This window comes from Carettochelys insculpta, chromosome 4, assembly GCF_033958435.1.
Source record: "Carettochelys insculpta isolate YL-2023 chromosome 4, ASM3395843v1, whole genome shotgun sequence".
NCBI lineage: Eukaryota > Metazoa > Chordata > Testudines > Carettochelyidae > Carettochelys > Carettochelys insculpta.
In genome coordinates this window covers 28344189-28361288 of record NC_134140.1, presented here as the reverse complement: position 1 = coordinate 28361288, position 17100 = coordinate 28344189, and the positions used below count along the sequence as shown (strand labels likewise).

Here is a 17100-nt window from a genome sequence, read left to right as displayed (position 1 = left end):
TGCACTGTTTGAGGTCCATGTGCCATATCTCTGAAACTAAGGTTGGTTGTTATGCCTTTTAAAAAAGCTCTGAGTAATACAAAACAAAGTCTCTTTTCATTGTTTCATATATTTGTTCATTCAAAGAGAAAGGGCTTAATTTTTTCTTCCTGATTTACGTTTTTGTAAGCCAGAGACAACTTGACTAAAATCAGTGGAATTATACTGGTGCAAAAGAGGTGTAAATGAGAAGAGGATCAGGCCATCAGAAGCATAGATAAGAACATTTCAGTTAAATATTTAAACTATTTTGCAGATGATTATACAATTACTCAGGATTTGGAAAAAGAAAACAAACCAAGTCACTCCTCCAGAATAAAGGATACCAAGGTAGTATTATCCATTTTGGTTTTATAGTTCCCTGCTTTTGAGTTTTAATGGGAGTGGGTTCCTGTCTCCCTTGCATGTATGGCTTTGAAGGACCCTGAAGTGGAAACCGCTAGCTGTTTTTCATCAAGAAAGGTTGCATGCACCACTGAATAGCCCCTAGTTACTAGAAAATTAGTGCAATCTAGTATGGAGTACCTCAGTTTATTTTTTTCTCTCCTGACATCTGGTAGGAATGGGTGTCTGAGTAATTGTGTTCAACCAGATTGTCCCACTACTTGCTACCAGCATTGAAATGATGCTCTGTCTTTCTAAAGAAAAAAAAAGATGAAGAGTACATAGCAGGGGTCTCTCAGTAGTACAACTGCTGTTGACATTTCATTAATTTGCAAATACTAAGTCAAAACTGGAGGGATAAAATGTGCTGTAGTGGAATGAGCCCATGACGTTTTGCATGTTCTCTCCCATTGACTTCAGTGAAACTTGAGTGCTCAGCATTAACATTTAAATGAAGATTTATATCACCATAAAGAATGAGAATAGTATTTTACATTCATATTTTTTCAGAGTAGGTGGCAGTGACCTCAATAGTTGTAATAAGATACCTTTTTTTCCAAAAAAATTAATTAAGGAAGTGACCTCTGGAGATACAGCTGAGGTATCCAAAGAAATCACTAGGACGTGCACGCTTCTTTCAAGTGCTGTGGAAGAAAAAGGTAATATAAATATTAATTCAGGGCAATTTACTGAAATTACACACAGTGTTAGCATGTATCTGGGAGATAACACAATGAGAACCCTTATTTCATAATCAAATATTTGCTTTTATTCTCCATTAATAATGTTCATGTCTATAAAAATGTTCAGTCTTGTAGCCATTGAAAAACACATTGTGGTCAGCTTCTGAAACTCCCAAAGAGTTGATTCAAGGCCAGTACAGAGAAGGAGGTCAGGAATGTAAGCCATCCACTGCTTCTGCTCAACTGCATGACCTGGAGTCAGAAAATGGGCATTTTGTCAGAGAAGTGGGAGGGTCATGACTTCACCAGTAGGGCTCTCTGTAGCTCTGGCCATAAATTAAAGCTGTCTTTCGCTGACAGAACCACAACCTGCTCTCCCATAAAGGAACTCCTCCATCAAGTATAGCTGCCTATAGCAGCAAAGTATATAGATTGCATTGACTGTGGGTTATTTAGCGCTATTAATTAATATCTACATTGTACCAGTGCCTCTTTTTTTTTTTTTAAAAAAAAAAAAAAAAGAGGTGACCCTCAGCTGGCTCCCTGCCCTCCCCCGCTCTCTCCCCCTCAGCCAGTCCTGTGGCTGGGGCTGCTGTGGTGCTCGTACTCAGTGCCAGCAAATACCAGCACAAAAAAAGCACTGCATTGTACTAAAAGAAAATAATGTGATAGTGTCCTCTGAATTAATACTGGGTTTCACTTCCTCACCAGCCTTCTCTGCAGAGTGGCTATATACAAATGTGGTACTGAGCTGTTTAATGGCGTCAGCTGTCAATACCAACAGATGTGCTGACAAATCTGAATTAGTTTTGCAGTTAAACACCTATTCATTGCCCTGCCTAACTTTCTGGTTAGTGGTTGTGGGGAAGAAATTAACAGTAGTATCAACAAATGACTCGACTTTGGAGTTTTTGTTATAGGGTCACCCTCTCAAACATTGTAATTATATGACTTTAAATTCCAAAATTCAGGAAAGTAAGTTTCACTTGTCTAATGAAGTGCAGCCTAAACAACATAATACAGCAAAAATTATTAGACCAGTAATATATGATTTAATATTTTATTTAATTTATAGTTGTCCGTCTCACCGTGGCTTATAAAGCAGCTTTGAGACAATACAGAAACCGTAGTCAATATTTTTGAAAGCTTTCTAAACAAAAAAACATGCAATGAAGTTGTATCTTTGTATTTTGTGCAGATGAGTTTACCAGCAAACAGGATACTTGTGAAAAAGCAAAGCAGAATCTGGAGTCTAATTTAAGTTCAGTAGAGGCAAGTAGTCTTATCCATCTCAATTACTTTTGAAAGTTTAGTATTAAAACAAAATTATATTTTGTTGCATATTAATACAGCTGAAGTGAGAAAATAAAATTTTGATTTCACCGCAGCCATAAAAGAAAATGATTTGGTCACCTGGGAATTATAAGGTGACTAATTAAATAACCGCACCATAATGTCCGTTCCAGATTATAAGCCACACATAGTTCTGTCAGCAATCTGAATAAAAAAGCCTGTCTCCCCGTCCCACCCTTTTTTTCTTTTTAGGAAAATCAGCCTGTAATCGTTAAGCGGAAAAGAGGAAGGCCTCGTAAATACCCTCTTGAAACATTACAGAGTAGTAAGTACTATGTGAAATCTTAGATGCCTATATACAAATGCAAGAAGTATGGGTAATAAGCAGGAAGATCTGGAAGTGCTAATAAATACAACTATGACATCACAGAAACCTGGTGGGATAATACACATTGGAATGTTGGTGTGGAAGGGTACAGCTTGCTGAGGAAGCATAGGCTGCGTCTACACGTGCACGCTACTTCGAAGTAGCGGCAGTAACTTCGAAATAGCGCCCGTCACGTCTACACGTGTTGGGCGCTATTTCGAAGTTGAAATCGACGTTAGGCGGCGAGACGTCGAAGTCGCTAACCCCATGAGGGGATGGGAATAGCGCCCTACTTCGACGTTCAACATCGAAGTAGGGACGTGTAGACGATCCGCGTCCCGCAACATCGAAATAGCGGGGTCCTCCATGGCGGCCATCAGCTGGGGGGTTGAGAGATACTCTCTCTCCAGCCCTTGCGGGGCTCTGTGGTCACCGTGGGCAGCAGCCCTTAGCCCAGGGCTTCTGGCTGCTGCTGCTGCAGCTGGGGGTCCGTGCTGCATATACAGGGTCTGCAACTAGTTGTTGGCTCTGTGTATCTTGCACTGTTTAATGAAAGTGTGTCTGGGAGGGGCCCTTTAAGGGAGCGACTTGCTGTTGAGTCCGCCCCGTGACCCTGTCTGCAGCTGTGCCTGGCTCCCTTATTTCGATGTGTGCTACTTTGCCGTGTAGACGTTCCCTCGCTGTGCCTATTTCGATGTTGGGCTGAGCAACGTCGAAGTTGAACATCGACGTTGCCAGCCCTGGAGGACGTGTAGACGTTATTCATCGAAATAGCCTATTTCGATGTCGCAACATCGAAATAAGCTATTTCGAAGTTGGGTGCACGTGTAGACGTAGCCATAGACAGGGGAAAAAGGGAGGAGGTGTTGCCTTGTGTATTAAAAATGTACACACTTGGACGGAGGTGGAAATGGACATAGGAAACAGATGTGTAGAGAGCCTCTGGATTAAGCTAAAAGGGGTAAAAAAACCAAGAGTGATGTCCTACTAGGAGTCTGTTACAAGCCACCTACCCAGATGGAAGAGGTGGATGAGGCTTTTTTTTAAACTAACAAATCATACAGGACCCAGGATTTGGTGGTGATGGGGGACTTCAGCTGTCCAGATATATGTTGGGAAACTAACACAGTGACACACAGACTATCCAGTAAATTCTTGGACTGCATTGGAGGCAACCTTTTATTTCAGAAGGTTGGAACACCTACTGGGGGGGAAGCTGTCTTAGATTTGATTTTAACAAATAGGGAGGAACTGATTGAGAATCTGAAAGTGGAAGGCAGCTTGGGTGAAAGTGGTAATGAAATCATAGACTTCACAATTTAAAGGAAGGGTGGAAGGGAGTACAGCAAAATAGAGACAGTGGATTTCAGGAAGGTGGATTTTGGTAAACTCAGAGAGCTGGTAGGTAGGATCCCATGGGAAACAAGACTGAGGGGGAAAAACAGTGGAGGAGTCTTGGCAGTTTTTCAAAGGGACGTTACTAAGGGCCCAAAAGCAAGCTATTCCGCTGCATAGGAAAGAGAAAATATGGCAAAAGGCTACCTTGGCTTAACCAGGAGATTTTGTGTGATCTCAAAATAAAAAAGGAATCCTAAAAAATGGAAACTAGGACAAATTTTGAAGGATGAATATAGGCAAACACCACAGGAATGCAGGGGCAAGATTAGAAAGACAAAGGCACAAAATGAGCTCAAATTCACTACGGGCGTAAAGGGAAACAAGAAGACTTTTTATAAATACATCAAAAGCAAGAGGAAGACCAAGGATAGGGTAGGCCCATTACTCAGTGAGGAGGGAGAAACAGTAACAGGAAACTTGGAAATGGCAGAGATGCTTAATGACTTCTTTGTTTCGGTCTTCACTGAGAAGTCTGAAGAAGGAATGCCTAACATAGTGAATGGTAGTGGGAAAGGGGTAGGTTTAGAAGATAAAAAAAGACAAAGTTAAAAATCACTTAAGAAAGTTAGATGTCTGCAAGTCACCAGGGCCTCCTGAAATGCATCCTAGAATACTCAAGGAGCTGATGGAGGAGATATCTGAACCATTAGCTATCATCTTTGGAAAATCATGGGAAACAGGAGAGATTCTAGAAAATTGGAAAAAGGCAAATATAGTGCCCATCTATAAAAAGGGAATAAGAACAACATAGGAAACTACAGACCAGTCCGTTTAACTTCTGTGTCAGGAAAGATAATGGAACAAGTAATTAAGGAAATCATCTGCAAACACTTGGAAGGTGGTAAGCTAATAGGGAACAACCAGCATGGATTTGTAAAGAACAAATCATGTCAAACCAATCTGATAGCTTTCTTTGATAGGATAACGAGCCTTGTGGATAAGGGAGAAGCAGTGGATGTGGTATACGTGGATTTCAGTAAGGCATTTGATACAGTCTCGTATGATATTCTTATCAATAAACTAGGCAAATACAACTTAGATGGGGCTACTATAAGGTGGGTGCAAAACTACCTGGATAACCATACTCAGAGAGTAGTTATTAACGGTTCTCAGTCCTGCTGGAAAGGTATAACAAGTGGGGTTCTGCAAGGGTCTGTCTTGGGACCGGTTTTATTTGATGTCTTCATCAACGGTTTAGATATTGGCATACACAGTATGCTTATTAAGTTTGCAGATGATGCCAAGCTAGGAGGGGTTGCAACTGCTTTGGAAGGTAGGTCAAAATTCAAAATGATCTGGACAAATTGGAGAAATGGTCTGAAGTAAACAGGATGAAGTTTAATAAAGACAAATGCAAAGTACTCCACTTAGGAAGGACCAATCAGTTTCATACATACAGAATGGGAAGCGACTGTCTAGGAAGGAGTATGGCAGAAAGGGATCAAGGGGTTATAGTGGACCACAAGTTAAATATGAGTCAACAGTGTGATGCTATTGCAAAAAAAGCAAACATGATTCTGGGATGCATTAACAGGTGTGTTGTGAACAAGACATGAGAAGTCATTCTTCTGCTCTACTCTGCGCTGGTTAGGCCTTAGTTGGAGTATTGTGTCCCATTCTGGGTGCCACATTTCAAGAAAGATGTGGAGAAATTGGAAAGGGTCCAGAAAAGAGCAACAAGAATGATTAAAGGTCTAGAGAACACGACTTATGAAGAAAGGCTGAAAGAATTGGGCTTGTTTAGTTTGGAAAAAAGATTTTTAGCGGGGGACATGATAACGGTTTTCAAGTATCTAAAAGGGTGTCATAAGGGGAGGGAGAAAACTTGTTCTTCTTGGCCTCTGAGGATAGAACAAGAGGCAGCGGGCTTAAACTGCAGAAGGGAGGTTTAGGTTGGACGTTAGAAGAAAGTCCCTAACTGTCAGGGCGGTCAAACAGTGGAATAAATTGCCTCGGGAGGTTGTGGAATCTCCATCTCTGGAGATATTTAAGAACAGGTTAAATAAATGTCTGTCAGGGATTGTCTAGACAGTACTTGGTCCTGCCATGAGGGCAGGGGGCTGGACTTGATGACCTCTCAAGGTGCCTTCCAGTCCTAGCATTCTGTGATTCATGGAAAATAACATTTTAACAGTGATTTTTTTTTTTCCTGAATCTGCTTTTGTTTCCTTTCAGGAGTGGATTCAGAAGTTGACATAAACACTGTGAATGTAAGTGTCTGAATATTTTGTTTGGATGCGCATATTTTGGTCATTTGAAACTATTTTTGAGTAGCATGTAAAAATAAATCAGAAATTATTTCATATAGCAATTGATTTCTGTGAACATAAAGCTGTTCTAAATAACTGGAACTCACTAGTAGTGTCCAGCAGTTTAGTGGTACTTTTTAAATCCAGAATTATATATATAAAACTTTCTTTCAAAAATTATAGCAGTAGTAAAAATATCACACTTTTTACAGATAATTTTATACATGGAGTCTCATACTGATTGCAGACATTTGTAGCTGTTATACCCTATGGGGTGAGGGTGAGGAAGAGTGTTATTTTGCCTGAAGTATCAGGAAAATGGGAAAAGACTTAGCAAAAATTTTGCCTCCTTTCCCACCCTGTTTGCTCCAGCAGGGAGGTCAACGCTTGTATTAAGTACCTAATCTATGAAAGAGATGATCTAATTGAAAAGGTGGTTTGTGTGATTCCTGTATTGTGATGAGAATTTCAGGATGAGCAGTTTGTTTATATTTAAGCTAATAGGCCCAGATCTGTGTGAACAGTAGATTAAGAGCTCCTTGGGTGACACTAACTTTGCAAGTCTTTGCTGTCTATTTTTTTCATATTCTCATACAAACTGCAACAGCTGCTAAAGAAGATACCTTTTCTGGCAAAAGCATTTTTTATCAGTATTGTCCAGTCAAATTACAGTGTGGTATGCTCCTGGATCAGAACGTTTTCCACAAGTATAAATTTGATTGGAAAGTTTCTGACTTGGCATTTACTTTTAGAAAAATGCTACGTCATACAATTTGAACTGGTCCACAGGAGGTGAGAAGCCAGTTGCCCCGGAACTATGTGAAACCCAGGTCATAGTCTTCCCGACTCCTTAGCAGTATGGCAAGCAAGCTGCTGTATAGCCTGAGAACCTCAGGTCCTGATCTTTGAGACTCACTGCTCAACCAGTTTTTCTAGGCTCCCAAATCCTCTTCAGCTTGCTTGGCAGAATTGTTTCAAAGTAATTTTTCAGCAAAGTGCTTTTGGATTTGTTTTGTTGAGCATCTTTCATTGTTCTGGTTTAATTGTGAATTAGTATGAAAACAAATGTGGAAGTCCTCCGTGAAACAGAATTATTATTCTTCATTTAGCTCCAATCCCACTCAGTTTTTTTGGTGTTAGTTAACAATATCTAAAAGCCCCTTATAAGGGAATGTCCTACGTCCCTGTGTGGTGAATCACATTGGGTGATTTACCAAGCAGTGAACATAAATTAGGTCTGGAAGGAGCCTGGTCCGGAAACAGTGTCCTTATAATATGAAGCCTGAGTGGGTGGAGATAAGCGGGGCAGGAGGGATTGCTTCTGATCTATAGATGCTACTAGGGATAAATGCACACTTCAAGGGGAACTTGAGACTCCTTAATGTAGACTCTTAAATTCAGTGTGAAAACACCATTTTTGTATTCTTATCAAGCAGATTGTAATTATGCAGTTTTATTCATCCATCCCGCGGAACATATGGTTGAATATTTAATATAATTTGGTTTGTCTATGGACTAACTTGACAAATAACATGTTCCAAACTCTTGTCCAGCCATGCATAGAGTAAATGCAGACCAGTGATGCTACAAAAAACTAGATAAAAAATACTCTGCATGTCAGTCAGACTTCTCTATTGTTTCTAGTTTTGGAAACATTTTTATATCAATAGAAGTAAATCTTAGTGTTGCTAATGCATTGCTAGGTGTCCCAAGTTCTGAGAAATGTTTGGGGCTTTTTTTTAATTTTAGGTTCAACAGTCTCCAACCCTTCCAACTAGAGGCAAGCTTTCTCAAACAGGTAAGCAAATAAGTCATCCATTTACCTTAAGAGATCTACCGGTAAGAGAACGGGGAGACCTATAAAAATTTGCTTCCAAAAAGTTCTGATGTGTCCTTCCTGAGCTTTTCCCCTGCATTCAAGTTTTTCTTCTCTATAGAATCTAAGTAAGTGAATTGGTGGAAATGTGATGCTCTTCCCTAATCATAATTTTATATAAAATAGAAAGACAGCAACTAGGTTTTTCTCTTTTAATCCTGGTAGGACCTGTTTCCATTTTTGCTTCCATTTATTTCCATGAACTGGATGTCAAAATTGCAAATATTAAGGTGAGGAAGTATAAAATACAAACAGAAAAATGTCCTTACCCCATCTATGCTCAAATGACTTCACTTTCTTAGGGATCAAAAGGTAAATAGAGGTAGACCAAAAGATGTGTACAAGGCAACAGTGGTTTACATGGTAGGCTGTTGTCTCAGCAAACCGGTAGCTTGTTCAAGTATCTAGTTTTTTTGTAGGTTTCACAGCCGAGGGGAAATTTTTTTTTAATTTATTTTACATGCGAGAACTTGCTTTTGCCATGAGCCTTCTTCTTTCTGTTACAAGGAATTTGGTGCTGCCAGGTGGCAAAATTCCCTGTCATGGATACAGTAGACTTTGTTTCAACATAGAGTAAAGCAGGACGTAGTTAGAGGTTGTAAGCACCTCCTTCAGTGACAGCACATACAGTTTACCTCACAGGTCTGGGAGCTGCTTCTAGGGCAGTTCACCTGAAGGAGATTGTATATGCAATTTTTTGAAAAATGCATCGCAGACATTCAGGAGTATTAAATGAAGGATCCAGTCTAACTTTACATGAATAGGACCTTTTGATTTATGCAAGAGTTGCAGTTCGGCCCTAAAACTCTGTGCTTTTTTGTTTGTGCCGTCCTTGTCTGTTAACTAGCAATTGAAACAGTTAATTTTGCTTTTTCATTGAGTAGAGTGACATTTACTACTGAAATTAAATCAGTATATGTAGTGTCATGTGACCTAAAAATCTTAAAGACCTACATCTTTTTAGTGAATAGATCATCTCTCCTTTTTTACAAAAAGAAAAAGAAACCTTTTTTTTCAGTTGGTTGGCTGGAAAGAGAGCCTTTAAAATCTGTTTCAGACTGCTTTGGTGGTGATTATACAAAGCCAACAAACTGAGTTTAGAAACTTCCTTTTTAAAAAGCTTGATTAGTAAAGGGAATTAAATTTCATTTTATATTTGTGTTTCTTCTTTTTAGCCAAAGACTCATCCAGTAAGAAAGAAACAGGAAATGTAAGTGCAAACCTTTTTACTGAAAGCCTCTAAGCAGTATACTGAAAATGGCCCACTCTCTCAAATTTCATCAGTCTTGTTTGCTTTCATTTCATTACCTCAGCAAGGTGACGCAGGAAGAGCAGAGATGATTGTGCGTCGAAGAGGAAGGAAGCCTAAATGTTCTGTGATTCCATCAGAGGAAACTGGTAAGAAACAAAACTGTGGTTGTCTTAACAGACTGAAGAGTATACAGTGTTCATGTGTTAAGGATGTTAACAATTAACCATTAAACCGGTAAGACTCACTCTAAACTTATGAGGCTTACTGGTTATGGTTAACCATCATGGACTGGAGCAGCCCGCGTTTGCCACAGGCAGGGGTTAATCCAGTACTGCGGGGCCACTCCAGATGGGGGGGTACTCCAGAACAGCCCCTATTCACTGAGGCCTAGCCTGGGAATGCCGTGAGCAGGGGCTGCTCTGGCCAGGCTGGAGCACAGCAGGGGCTGCTCTGGCCTGGCCAGAGCAACTCCTGTCCAAAGCCTCCCCAGACACACATACGCCTTAGTTTAATCAGTTAACTGGTTAAACCTAACATTTAACAAGTTAACTAGTTAAACAGGATTTTACATCCCTACTAGGTGTACATTAAGTTGTAACAAAATCAGCTTTATTATGTTTTCCCTTTCATTGGGGGAAAAAATCATTGGGTTACAGCTAGTGTAAATATTATGTAAATACGTGTAAATTGCTATAATCTCATGTCAAAATTGGTACATCCCAGACGCTTCTACAAACCCCCATGACTCTTGTATGAATTCTGGCTGTGAACCACAGAAGTAAACTATTGCAAATGTGTTTTGAGAGATTAAGTCAAACAAGCGTAAATTAAAAGTGTAGAAGGCTGAAGGAAATGGAAAATTACTTGTTCTACTCTTGTGTCCCATTTTAAATGCCCTTTGTAAACCAAGTGTCTATACCTTTTGAAGGGCCTTTCATGAAATTATAACGCATGTAAAAAAACTTTCATGGACAGAAACACTGGAACCAGAAAGAAAACGTCGGAAGTTGACATCTGCTGTGGAAGAGGAAATGAAAGAACAGGAGGAGGAAGAAGATGAAGATGATGATGGTGAAGATGATGATGAGACACATTCTGGAGCCACAACTAGATCAGCCACAAGATTAGAGGCTCAAAGGTAACATTCAGCCAGCTAGTAATTTAAAAAGAAGTTGTTACCAGATTTCTATGAGAGACAGAAAGTTGACTAACTTCAGAGTTTTTTGTTTGTTTACTTTTTTTAAATAGTGTCTGATATTGGAAAAAGTCTGTCAGGACTGCATACCCAGACAGTAACGCTAGTGTTAACAATCCCAGCTGTTCAACAAGGTGGCCTACAAATTGCAACTCTGAGGTCTCTATTTCGCCCAGCCTATGGCACCATAGTTGTCATCAGAGCCTCCTAGTGCAGACATAGCACACCAACAGAGATTTTTCTGTTTGTATAGGAACACTGCCTGTCGAACAACATTAGTGATGAGAACAGAAGCACTCTTCCATCCACGTAGTTGCATTTAAGCTGGCAGTTCACATCCTGACCAATGTAGCTAAGCCAATACAATTGTGTGTATACCAAGCGCAAAGCAATGGCTTTGCATTTAAACTCGTAATACTCCGTACCATTCCTCCACTTATCATGGAAACTGATGTGCTTTTAAGTTTTCACAGGAATTAAACTGACAGAGATTATGGTGGGAATGGTAAAGCATGTTTACCAGTAACTGGAACAAATGTGTTACTGGGTTGCATGTATAAAGAGCTGAGATTTTAATACTTCAAAGTTTATCTTTGTAGCTACAAAATTTAAAGTTGTGAGTGATTTGTAATCCTTTATAAATATTCTGCCTCGTGTCATCATAAAGTGGGTTCTGGTATCATCTTCAGCAGTTGTAGATGTACTGAAGTTGGCATCAGTTCATGCGTCTCTCAAAATGTCATGATAGCTAGTGATATTTTTGCTTAAAGAGGTCAGAGACTAAACCACAGTACCAGGCTTTTTTCCATGACATGCTGTCATGTTACTCAGTGGTAGTCAAGTGAAGAAAATGCAATGGAGGGGGAGAATATTAGTCCTAGCTGATAGAAACTATCTAGAAAATGTATGTTCATAAAATGTAAAGCCTTCTAGAGGAGAGCAGCTAGTTGTGTGCTGACAAATGCTTCATGTGCTTAATGGATGTGTTCCATCTGTTTGTCATAGCTAGGTTGCCTGGTAGAGAATTGGCTGTGGCAATGAGTGAATTGTGGTCTTTGGACTGGTATCCATGTACTATGTGCCCCTGAAATGTTTAATCATCTTAAAAGCATATTTATATGGAATGAGAGTGCATGTTTACCCTGGTCTAAATGATTGGTGTTAATCCAGGATGACACTTTTTACAAAGGATCAATGGCTCTGTTCGTGCCAGCATTATGTTGCTGCTGTTAATAGGTTCATAGAGCTAAAATCCCCCTTTTTCTTCTTTTAGTAACATAGCCTATAGGAATACTGATAAACATCGCTTATCTAAAAGCTTTAATTCAACCTACAAAAAATCCAGGACATCATTTTGCTGATACAAATTTGCTTGAGTAAGCAAATTTCCACAAGGACCATGCTGTGGATTTTGAACTTGATGGCTACTATACTGATCATAATACCAACAGAGAGACAGACAGACAGGCATACTTTTCGTAGGCCAAACAAGCCACTTCCAGGTTACTCTCTTTTTTATGGCAATGCAAAGGAAAATGGCAGGCGTTTCCATACAGAAAAAACGATTCCAATCCAAATTGTAGTAACCCTGTTTCTGGGAAGAGGAGCCAGAATTAAGGAATGGTACTTGGTCTTTCCAGAAGTCCAACTTTAAAGTCCTTCAAGTAAGCTCATATACAAAATTGGAGTACACATAAACCTAGTATTCCAAAAAGTAGTTCTGACTGAAGCAAACAGTTAGGCCACCCTCTGTTAACACAGCAGGTAGGCTGGACAGTCTCTGTTCTCAAAAATCAAGAAGACCCCAAGAATCCCAGAAGACATTTATCTGTATCAGGCATATAAGAACTAATTCCAGGCTCCTCTTTATAATCTTTCTCATATAGGAATTTCTCAGCATTTGGGGACAAAGGGAATCTGGGTGATCTAGTAAGCAGAAAAGAGGCTGCTGACTTCATGCTTTTTCCTTTTGTACCTGGAGACCATGGAGGAAGAAAAAGAAACAACACCAGAATTTTCAACTGCTATTTCTCTCCTAAGAATTTATCAAAAAAGCCCGGTAAGGGCACCGAACCAATCTGCAGTACTAAAGTAAGAAGTTTTCAGTCCAGTGGTCCCTTGAGATTAGAGAAAAATCTTGTTTCCTAATGCCAGATGATAACCAGTCATGTGAAGTGTAGCGCTGTCTCTTGAGTGACCCACCAGAATTTCTGTCAATGTAGATGGATGATCTGGTGCATTCTAGGGGTTATGCTCAATGCAGCCACAAGTTCTTTTCTAGTCTTTCCGTACCGGGTCACTCTTCCATTCTGGTCCCATGGTTGCACCATTGACTCTGCCCAGTGCATGGAATCCAGTGTGGGACGTGTAAGAACACCTGGAAGTCGCTGTGGTACCAGCAGTCCGTCTGTTTGACTTGGAGTCTTTCACAGCATCCAGGGACTTATTTTCACTCATGGTGCCCCCAGCTGTGATGGGAGCCATTGCTGGCTCTTCGGCATTGAGCTCCTTCCTGGCACCAGGATCACTGGCACCTTCTAAATGCAAGTTAGCCCTGATTCATTCATCGTGACCATCTCTGATCTGCTACCCGTCCCCAGGCCCTCAGTAGCACATGGTGACAGACAATAGTACTGTGCCCTGATGCTTACTGAAGAGGACCTGTGCATGCAGCTGAAGAGTCGCCTTCTGCACCCAGTGCATAATTTAAGGATCAGGACAACAAGAATAAAGTACAAACTTCAGTTCTGGATTTTTTAAAATGTACTCTTTGCTCCCAAACTGGCAGCTCTGATTTTGCATTGACAGTATTGATGTCTTGTTGCAAATGCCATGTAGTTTAATTTCCTGTACTTATTACATATGCATGTCCAATACGATTTAACTGTTTTGTTTTAGTCACTCATTAGTCTTATAAGAAGTTTTCTGGTACCATTTCAGAAAGCAGCCAAGCAAGCCAACCACCCGTGCTGCTTCTAAAGGCAACAGCCCAAGTCCCGTTTCTCCTAGAAAACACCAAAATTCAGCAGTAAAAAAGAGGTCGCCTAGTGAGGCAAAAATTAGCAAGTCTCCTCCATTGGCACAGTAAGTATGAAAATAGAAATATCTTTTACTGTTTGTTTTAGAGATGATTAACTTGGTCCTTTTTTCTGTATTTGTCATTTACTCTGATGCTGAACTGCAAAGAAAAAGTATGCCACCCCCTGCCTTTCTCTGATATCCCAAAACTGTTTCAAGGGATTTTTCCCCATAATTTTTTCTGCGCATTGTTTTACATTTGAAATATGAGGCTTTCCAAAGTGCTAAAGTAAAGACCTTAGCAGTAGTCACACACAAGGCTTTAATCTGAGCTGCAATTCTTTTTGGCATGGAGAAGATGCTGAGGCCAGGAGGGCTGCAGTTCAGGTTACAGCAGCATGAGACATGGCTATTCCAATTCTCCAAAAATATTCCTCCTTTCTTCAGATGGCAAGGAGCCTTTGAGGCTTCTGATTTTTCAAGTTTAAAAAAATAGCAATGGGAGGGGAAAGAAGAAAGGCATTTTTTTCCCCATATTTAAGTTTGAGGCTATCTTTATGTATGATATGGCAGCATCAAAGAGCACAAATAATTGTTTACCTTTACATAGACCCTTATTTGATTAGTATTCCTCTAGTGTTTGGCACCAAGAGCACATATACTACTTAAATAACTTTCAGCAGTAGTAGCAAGCATGTATCGCACACTGACTGTTAAAGGCTGCATTTCACTTCGCGGTGGCCACGGTCATGTGTGATTAGGGTTAGGGCATGATTGGTCTATAGGTGCATACACAAAGGGAAGTGGGTAAAGTTTCTTCCCATTATGCTCTTTCCTGCACAAGAGACATGAATCAGTTGCTCTTTTAGGCTACGTCTACACAAGCGGCTTTTCTCGGGAAAACTGGGCTTTTGTTGGGAAAAATTGTGATGCGTCTGTACGCCATATGCACTTTGTTGACAGTTTGTCAACAAAGCCCAGCACGTCCACTGGCAGTATTTTACCTTTCCCCATCCAAGTATAACACCTCTCTCAACAGCATTGTGTCGATAAAACAGCCATGTAGATGCTCTGGGGCCTTTTTGTTGACAGATGGAGCTTCCGGTTCACCCAACAGCCCTGTTTGAAGAGCTTCTAGTCAGCTGTTCTGTCGAGAGAGGGCCAGGCAATCTGGCTGCTCTCTGTTGACAAAATGGATTGCTCTTTTGTTCTGCTTCTATGTATAGATGCAATATGTTGACAGAAGTTTTTCTGGGAGATCCCTTCCAACAGTGACTTCTGTTGACAGATGCTTCTCATGTAGCCGTAGCCTTATTGTCTTGAGTGAAGGAACTTGAACCCTGCTTATGTCATTCTGGGACACAAACCAGCCCCGCTCAACCTGCTCGCCCCTCAAAAAAGTGTGTGTGTGTGTGTGTGTGTGTGTGTGTGTGTGAGAGAGAGAGAGAGAGAGAGAGCAGAATTGGCTGGCTATTGAGGCTGAGTGTAGTGAGCATGATGCCCCTATATTGCTGTGCAACTGAGCGGGGTGGTGTACATTAGGTTGTTGATAGATGTAATTTCCCTTGGTATTTTCCCCTCGATGGGGCAGCTGCAGGAGTGTCCCTCTAAGCAATGTGCCTAAAACCCCTTTGAAAATACAAATTTTATAAAAATTCTAGGCGTTATTAATAACTATTATAACTTTTTCAGGTTAAAGATGCAGGCTAGCAAGCGTAAAAGGGAAGCCAGCCCACCAGTGGTACGCAGAAAAGGCCAGCTGAAAGTGGATGAAACGCCATTAAAGAAAACAAAGCGATAATTGTTTCCATCTGATAGTATTCATGGAGAAGTTGAAAAACAAAGAGTGAGGTCTCTGCATCTGTTTTGTTGCGTTAAAGCAAAGGGATTTGCATGTGCTTGTTTCTGAACTCTAACTTCATAGGTGCAGAACTTGTTATATTTTAAACAGCTTTACAAACTTGTTTACACAGAATATTCTACTGATTAAAATACATATTCTTAGTATTTGAAAGGAAAGCAAAGTAATTACATATTTTAACCCTGACTCAGCAAGTCGGGATTTCCCAGTGTGACATGCTTATAGAGATGCTTCCGATCCATCAGGCACCAATGGCCTACTAATACTCTCTGTATATAAACTTGTAAAAATACATTGTATTTTACTGTGTACGGATCTAATCAATGATGAACACTTTATTTATTGTTTGGCGAGGACTGGTCGGTAAACTTCAGTACATACCATAGGTTTTATTAATGATATTTAAATTTTATGCAGCCGTTAGTAGGAACTTTTTTTTTCAGGGCTGTCTAAAACCTGCAATTCTCTGAAATATGCTCAGACAGTTAGTATTCTCTCGCATGTATTAAAGTAGATTAGAATAATAAAGAAGACTGTCTTCCTTTTCTTTTCACGTTCATAAACGTATATAAAATAGACAATGTCATCTTTTCAGATAAAATTTTCATCTCTGAATTTAGTACCAACCTCCAAATAATACTAGTTTAGGTTTGCTCACACCATTTCAGCCAAAACTACTCTGAAGTACAACAGGCTGATGTGTTTTGTTTCACAACTTAACTGCTCTTTCAGTATTTGTCTTTTTCAATAAAGAAAGACCCATAGAAGTGATATTTGAAGTTAAATAACTGGCGCTACAATATTTTATGTTACATTTTATACACAGGTATTAAAAAATAGAATTTGGTATTATTGCCAGAGTCCTTTTTTTAATGTATATTAAATCCCAGAAGAACAAATGTTCAAGTTAAGTTTTACATAAAGTTAAGCTTTTCTTATGATCAAATTTGTTTCTTGCAAATGATATGATGAGTTGCCAAATAACCTGAGATTATTTTAAAATGTTCTGTTCATATTCTTATGTTTTATAATTAAAATAAGCATTCTGTGGGTTTTTGGGGTTTTTGTTTTGTTTTGTTTTGTTTTTTTTACTTGTTACTGTAAGGCATATATTTGTCAGATATTCTACTTGGTTTCTTACTGAGATTTTATATATAAATTATAAAATGTTTTCCAAAACCCGAGTCGCACTGTTTGTTTAAATGCATTAATTATGTCATTGTGTATTTTTTTGTATTGTACTTACAGTTGACTTGGACAAATTTCTTGCATAATCTGTCCCTTTAGAAAGACTCTATATCACTGTTGAGGTATCATATTTACTACAAAAGTAGTTTGGACACCTCATTAAGTGAATCTATGTCCTGAAATTAAAGTTCTCCTTCAGTGAACCGATTACATTATTCAGAGTTACCAAATAGTCTCAAAAACAATGAGGAATTCTGTAGCACTTAGAGCTTAACAGAAGTTGCTAGAGGACTCCTG

At 39.6% G+C, this 17100-nt stretch overlaps 1 protein-coding gene across 2 annotated transcripts in view; it reads left to right on the top strand.

Annotated features, from left to right (window-relative positions):
* Positions 1 to 16799, top strand: part of BOD1L1 (biorientation of chromosomes in cell division 1 like 1) — a 51369-nt gene extending 34570 nt beyond the window's left edge. The window contains exons 17-27 of one of the 2 annotated variants that reach the window (XM_074992501.1): positions 296 to 369; positions 998 to 1082; positions 2305 to 2378; positions 2652 to 2724; positions 6340 to 6374; positions 8163 to 8211; positions 9465 to 9499; positions 9603 to 9687; positions 10517 to 10679; positions 13677 to 13820; positions 15447 to 16799. In XM_074992501.1, coding sequence (XP_074848602.1) covers positions 296 to 369; positions 998 to 1082; positions 2305 to 2378; positions 2652 to 2724; positions 6340 to 6374; positions 8163 to 8211; positions 9465 to 9499; positions 9603 to 9687; positions 10517 to 10679; positions 13677 to 13820; positions 15447 to 15555 — 926 coding nt within the window. In that variant the 3' untranslated portion in view covers positions 15556 to 16799. Of the gene's footprint in view, positions 1 to 295; positions 370 to 997; positions 1083 to 2304; positions 2379 to 2651; positions 2725 to 6339; positions 6375 to 8162; positions 8212 to 9464; positions 9500 to 9602; positions 9688 to 10516; positions 10680 to 12622; positions 13200 to 13676; positions 13821 to 15446 lie in introns of those variants that run through there. The other variant, XM_074992500.1, reaches the window with a different exon arrangement.
* Positions 16800 to 17100: the final 301 nt, after the last annotated feature.